General features: G+C 39.3%; 1 protein-coding gene across 1 annotated transcript in view; it reads left to right on the top strand.

Moving 5' to 3' along the window:
* Nucleotides 1-3,257: 3,257 nt before the first annotated feature.
* The window catches only part of LOC308079544 (cyclin-dependent kinase 4-like), a gene marked incomplete at both ends in the record, with an annotated part of 7,626 nt that continues 3,594 nt past the window's right edge, over nucleotides 3,258-7,289 (top strand). Inside the window, 3 exons of the mRNA XM_080421093.1 lie at nucleotides 3,258-3,490; nucleotides 4,402-4,534; nucleotides 5,154-5,321. Coding sequence (XP_080277219.1) covers nucleotides 3,258-3,490; nucleotides 4,402-4,534; nucleotides 5,154-5,321 — 534 coding nt within the window. The remainder of the gene's footprint in view (nucleotides 3,491-4,401; nucleotides 4,535-5,153; nucleotides 5,322-7,289) is intronic.

Genomic DNA, 7,289 nt, shown 5'->3' with positions numbered 1-7,289 from the left:
TCATTTAGCTGGGGACCCCCTGGAACCCCCTCAAGTACCCCTGGGGGTCCCCGGACCCCACTTTGAGAACCAATGGATTAGGATATAGCGTACCACCTGTTGTAAGAAGTGGTGATAGCCTAGAACAGGCAAAACCCACCACAGCCCTTGTACAGATGGGCAGTGGTTGAAAGTAACTAAGTACTCAACTGTACAAGTACAATTTTGAGGTATATTTACTTCACTGGAGTATTTCCCAATTTTCAATACTTTTACTTCTACTCCACTACATCTCAGAGGCAAATATTATATTTTTTACTCCACTACAATTATTGGACAATTTAGTTGCTTTGTAGATTTAAATATTACAAAACATACATTAACCACTTCAGTCCTATATAGACTTCGGCTATCTGAAAATGATTTTATACATTTTGAAAACACGAAATGGAAGATATAGGCCTATCTGCACAATCAGTACTTTTGGTACTTTAAGTACATTTTGATGCCAATACTTTTGTACTTTTACTCAAATACATTTTGAAATCTGGACTTACCTGTAACGGAGTATTTCTACATCTCAGCACTTGATACTTTTACTCAAGTATAGCCCCTACGGAACCTCTCCCTCCGCTGTATAGCTCCGAGATGAGGTTCCTCGTTTCCCTCTGCCGTTTGAGCAGGACATTGTCGCACATTTTCCACTTTACATGTTTTTTACCCCTTTCTGCACATCGTATCCAAAAAGTAAAGCATTTCCGCCATTCTCTCAGATGTTTTAAGTTCTAGCGCACCATAAAAGCTATCCAACGAGTTGAAGAAAGTATTTAATTTGCCTCGGTCCTCAGCCGGTTCCATAACATAAATGTTGATGCAATTCAACATTTTCAACACCAGTAGGGGAATCAGTAATGTTATCTCTACGGGCGCAACTCTTGCGCAATGTCTTAAAAACATGTAACCGGATGAGGACCGAGGCAAATTAAATACTTTCTTCAACTCGTTGGATAGCTTTTATGGTGCGCTAGAACTTAAAACATCTGAGAGAATGGCGGAAATGCTTTACTTTTTGGATACGATGTGCAGAAAGGGGTAAGAAACATGTAAAGTGGAAAATGTGCGACAATCTCCTGCTCAAACGGCAGAGGGAAACGAGGAACCTCATCTCGGAGCTATACAGCGGAGGGAGAGGTTCCGTCGGAGCTAACTCAAGTACAAAATGTGAGTACTTTTTCCACCACTGCAAAACCGACCACAGGCCCCTTGTACAGATGGGTTAAAACTACAGTATAGTTTTGGTTTCTCCTGTTTAATTAAGGCCAATGGGGGTACATGGGTACCCATCCATCCCATAATACCTGACGTTGGGGCGTCATGTCCGCTTGCAGAAATGCACCTTTCTGATTAGTTGGGAGCATGAAGAAGGGGTGTGAATGAGCTGGTCTTCTAGGTACATTACATGTGCTGAGAACTTTCTTTTTCACCCGCAGACAGCAGGTCAGCAAAGGCCCCTCCAGAGATCAGAGGTAAACACCAAGTAAAGCGACTTAAGTCTTGTTTTGACTTGTTTCAAATGCATTTCTGTGGACCTGTCAGTCCACTAATGAAGATATATTTTCCTTAGTTACGTGACGTCTTGTTTTGTGTTGTTTTCAATGCATTTGTATTTTGCATCTGAGTCCACTAATGGACATAATGATTGTTTTAGGATCTGTTCCTCATTGTTGATAGTCTTGTTTTGTGTTGTTTTCAATGCATTTACATGGATTCTGAGTCCGAAAACGAGTTTGATTTATTCATTCAAATATGTTTGCTCAGATTAGATTGCATAATTGTTAAAATGCACACGTTAAAAAACGATCAGTCGTTAAATGGTGTCTGGCTTCTGCAATGCAATGCAGGAGCAGGCCTGGCCCTGCTTAGATTAGGAATATCATCAGTGGTGGAAAAAAGTCAAATCTTTCAGTAAAAGTATATCATATCATCGATACTGCAATTTAGAAATACTCTGTTACAAGTGCAAGTTTGGCATTCAAAATGTACTTGAGTAAAAGTAGGAAAGTATCGACATCAAAATATACGTTTTTCAAGTGTAAAAAAATTATAGCGATCCGTGTAGAGCCGATCTTAGCCCTGAAACATGACTGTAAGCCGATCTATAAACTCACAAGCGTTGCATCGCCAGGCATTGTGAGCTTGTAGATCGGCTATTTTCAAATGGCCGAAATGTATAGGGCTGAAGTGGTTAATGTATGTTTTGTGATGATAATACAAATCTACAAAGTAAGTAACTAACTAAAGTTTTCAAATAATTGTACGTAGTGGAGTAAAAAGCATGCTACAATAATTGCCTCGGAGTCTGAGATGTAGTGGAGATGAAGTAAAAGTACTGAAAATTGGAAATACGCCATGCATGCAGTGAAGTAAAAATACTTAAGTACAGTACTTGAGTAAATGTACTTAGTTACTTTACACCACTGCATAGATTAGGCATATCATGACATAGGTCTACTTCGTAATCCACGTTGTATGTGTTGTGTTTTGCGTTCAATTAATGCTTATTATTATTATTATTATTATTAATATTATCATTATTATTATTAGGCTATTGTTGCTGTGGTCATGCTTTGAATTTACTTTTTTTGCACTCACTGCTTGCTATCCCTAAACATTGGTGTAAAGTAACTAAGTACATTTACTAAAGTAGGCTACTGTACTTTAGTAAATGTGGTATTTCCAATTTTCAGTACTTTTACTTCTACTCCACTACATCTCAGAGACAAATATTGTTATTTTTACTCCACTACAATTATTTGAAAACTTCAGTAACTAGTTACTTTGTATTATTAACAAACATTAACCATTTCAGCCCAATATACATTTTCTAACTTCAGTTACTAGTTACTTTGTAGATTTAGATTATTATTACAAAACATACATTAACCACTTCATCCCTATACAGTACATTTTGGCCATTTGAAAATAGCCGATCTACAAGCTCACAATGTGTCGCGATGCGATGCATTGTGAGCTTGTAGATCTGCTATTTTCAAAATATTCGTATATATTTTACACATTTGAAAAGTTGTGAAATGGGACATTCTGCATAATGAGTACTTTCTACTTTTGGGGCTTTAAGTACATTTCTATACCAATACTTTTGTACTTTTACTCAAGTAAATTTAGAATTCTGGACTTTTTGTACTACTGTCCCTAAATTGTTTGTTTTATGTTACACCCTATACTAGATTTGCTTGAATTATAGGCCCAAGCCCGTCATGGATTTCCAGAATGATGAATCCGCTGCTACCTACACAATACTGACAGAAATAGGCAGAGGTGCTTATGGAAAAGTGTACAAGGCCAGAGAGGATGCGGGGCAACAGCGCTTGATCGCGGTGAAGAAGTTGAACTTCCATGGAGACCCCGCGGGAGGTGTTCCTCTACTCATGATCCGCGAGGTGGCGCTCTTGCGTAGACTCGAGCAATTCAAGCACCCCAACATAGTGAAGTAAGTGTATTTTCAGCATTATTATTTATTGTCCAGCTCTGAATGGATGTTGAATTTGGATTGATTCGCATTGTTGTTTGTGTGTTTGTTTGTTTTGTTATGACAGTTGTTAGGTTTATGATCGTAAATCTTAAACCCCCTTGCTGTTGATCACACAACGATGAAGAAATACACGTGACACATGAGATCTCTTTTACTCGACGAGGATTGTGACCACCACTGTATCTTCCTTCACAGGGTCCAAAATCACAATGGCGCCCTTCCCCTCTGTCCAAGTACTTTATTTAGGAAAAGGAAGGAGAAGGGAGGAGACAGAGGAGTGGAAATCTACTAGCTAACACATTGAATTAATACATTGCAGGATATCCAATTAAATGAATACAATCAAAGAAAGAACTTATATATACATAAATATATAAATATTATATTGCTGCACACAGATGCTGTAAACCGATCCTGTCAACAGTGGTTCTCAACCTGTGGGTCGGGGTCCACACATGATTTTTTTTGGGGGGGGGGGTCCCCAAGATGACAGTGAAGAGACAATTTAAGGACTTTTAACACCTTTTTAATACCCCCCAAAAAAGAAAGAAAAGAAAAAGACCATTACAGCATCAAAAGTAATCAACATAACTATACTATTAAAACTGGTCAAACATTGGCCAAATTGTCAAATAATATAAGAAAGAGGCAACATTTTTGAAAATAGACGATCTACAAGCTCACAACGCCTCGCAACGCGTTGTGAGCTTGTAGATCGGCTAAAAACGAAATTTAATGCCTCAACTCCTACATTCCAAGTGCTTATCAGGGTCGGGGTCCCCAGTTCAAATATGATTATTTTGGGGGGTCACGGCCTGAAAAGGTTGAGAACCACTGTGTTATGTCATGAACTTTGTTTTACTCTGCAGATTGTTTGGTGTATATGCTGGATACAATGGAGGGAGACTGGAACTTTCCCTGATATTTGAATACATTGACCAGGATATGGCTGCATACATCTCCAAGGTTCCCACTTGTGGTCTAGGCCTTGGCAAAATTAAGGTGCAAACATGACACTTATTTCAACATCCCATGTCCTCGCAAAATCACTTAAATGCCATTCCATATACATTATACTACACATTATATTGAATTCTATGTCATTTTCATGTTTGATGGTAAATGCCCTCAGGGTAGAGTCACGTCTTAAGGAAGTAGTGCTGTAGTACTAAACAGGCCTTAACCCACTAAGAACTGAGGCCGATTCTACAAATGTCTTCTAAATCCGAACAGTTTTCTGAAAAACATATTTTGCTATATGTCAAGGACCCCCAAAATTATATGTATTTGGCCGCCGACCCCCATCTCAAAATATTTTGTTCCAGGGACCCCCAGAAGCAAAGATTTGAGTTGAAAATGTTTTTCTAAAATAGGAGATCTACAAGCTCGTAGCGCGACACAAAGTGACACGCTATGAGCTTGTATATCTTTTGATTAGCCAAAGTATAAAATAATGCTTTTTTAGCTCAAATCTAAAATGACACAGATGCTTTCCCGGTTTTAATGGGTTAATATCGCTGTGTGATGGTCGCGGTCTCAACTGCAATTTTACCATCCATCCATCCATCCATCCATCCACCCAACCCAACCCCGGCCTTCCTGCTACTTCCTGTCTGTATAGGAACTGATGGTGCAGCTGCTTCATGGGTTGGACTTCCTGCACACCAACGACGTGGTGCACCGTGACCTGAAGCCAGAGAACATCCTTGTCAGCAGCAGCGGAGAAGTCAAGATTGCTGACTTTGGATTGGCACGCATCTACAACTACAGCCATCACATGTCTCCACAGGTAAATGAAGCACCTCGTGTCAGTTGTTAATGCTCGCTGTCACCTAAAAAGCAGTGGTGCCCTTTTTCATTTCAAGGGTCCCCCGTAACGCTGAGAGTGTACAAATGTGTACACACTCAAGAGTTGCGGACCTCCAAGGGTCCATTTGGAATCACTGCAACCTCACGAAACACTTAGGGTATCTGGAACCCACTTTGAGAACCGCCGATGTAAAGCACAAAAATGAAATTGTTCAATAACCGATGTTGAGCGGAACTGACATTCCTGAAACCGGTGTAAACTTAATAACATAATTGTTAATTAATATAACAATCCGATCAAAAGCTCTTCATAGTCTTTGTTATATGTATTACTACATATTGTACATGTCCAGAAATGATTTGACCTTACTTCTAAAGGATAAATGCACTTTTTTGTACTTTTCTTCAGTGCAAACCCAGACTAAAGACTCAGTTTCCAGGCTGCCCATCAGTTGTTACATTTTAATAATAGCTCATGCTCTTCAGCAGCTATATAGTTTAGGTTGAAATGTATTATGTGTAAAATGTATTCTCCGTATTTTTCTTTATTTCTGCTAATGGCTACTTAATGCTTGTTAATACAAGCAGTCAAATATGTATTATGAACTCTCTTTTTGTATTAATTATAAAGTTAACGATGTGCGTTTAATAATTCTCCTTCAAACATAATGTGTTAGCATCCAATAACATTTGTAAACCAGCCTAAATAAATGCTAGCCTGGCCTAAATATTGTGTGAATGTTGAAACAGAACATAAATACTTATGCAGTGCATTACAACAAACGGTGCTGCCGATAATACAAAAATAAGGTTTCACAGCTGTAAGACAACGCCACGTCAGAGTACAATAAAAAAAAAACTCAGTTTTAATTTAACTCAGAGAGAATACAAATGTAACGAAATGGACCCACTTCATCGGCCAGGAGACGTGAAATGTTATTTGGGGGTGTAGAACGGCGTTGTACTTTGGCGTTAACATCACAGAGAGGATTTGACTGATTGTCTGCTTTGAAAATCCTTTTTCCAAACTTTATGAGTTGATGTCAGCCTCCCTCAGCCCCTTAGAGGGAGCGGAGCGTCATTAGCGTTAGACTGTAGTTAATGTAGCATCACATGCAGTTGAATGCAATGTTGCCCTCGGAAGTCATCTGAAAATCAACAATAAATGTTGATAGGCTATAATCAATTATGCCTCATCACTGCATTGACGCAAAATGACGCAATGCATCTTAGAATCAATAATAATTTTACATCTCCGATTTGCGGGCATGTGGAGGTGCTTAATAGGGTTTGGGGATATGTGTCTTAAGTCTGTGGTATCTACATGCGTGTGTGTCTTTAACTGAACTTACCTTTGGCACTCCATACTAAGAAATGCATGTAAGTGGGAAACATTAACCAATGTTGATTCCTTTCCTGATAAAGCCTTTATTTCAGAACATGATTATTGATGGAGATCTAATAATGCTATTGGCCGGGTTTCCCAAACGAATTTGAGCTCGTGCGTAGCCTAGAAGCTGCGTAAGAGCCTCCACGCACCTGCGCAGTAGCAACCCCGCCACGCACTATCTTCGTTAGTAGCAGCTGTGTGTGCCCAACGTGCCATCTAAACTGGCTTCAGGAGATACCATCGTCGTAGGTTCTCGTTACGTGTGTGCTAAAACTACATTCGCGAGACAGCATGCACGTAAAGACCTCCTGGACGAAGCCTACGTAAAGCCTACATGAACTACGTAGTGCTGTCCTACGCTACACAGCAGTTTAAACACCCTTGGCGAAAGTGAAATGGATCATAAAAATACCAGAGCCAACTGTCAGATGTCCTGAAGCAGTCCACTCCAAATACAACTTTTGAATAATATATTTATGAATTAAATTACAGCGGTGAGGTGACATCTGCAAGGTAAATAAAACACTAAAGTGTCCCCATTATGCAAGTAAATTAAAT

The sequence above is a fragment of the Gymnoscopelus braueri genome, assembly GCF_963280865.1.
Source record: "Gymnoscopelus braueri genome assembly, chromosome: 23".
NCBI lineage: Eukaryota > Metazoa > Chordata > Actinopteri > Myctophiformes > Myctophidae > Gymnoscopelus > Gymnoscopelus braueri.
Note: the sequence above shows the minus strand (reverse complement) of the source record. Positions and strands in the feature narration are given on the sequence as shown.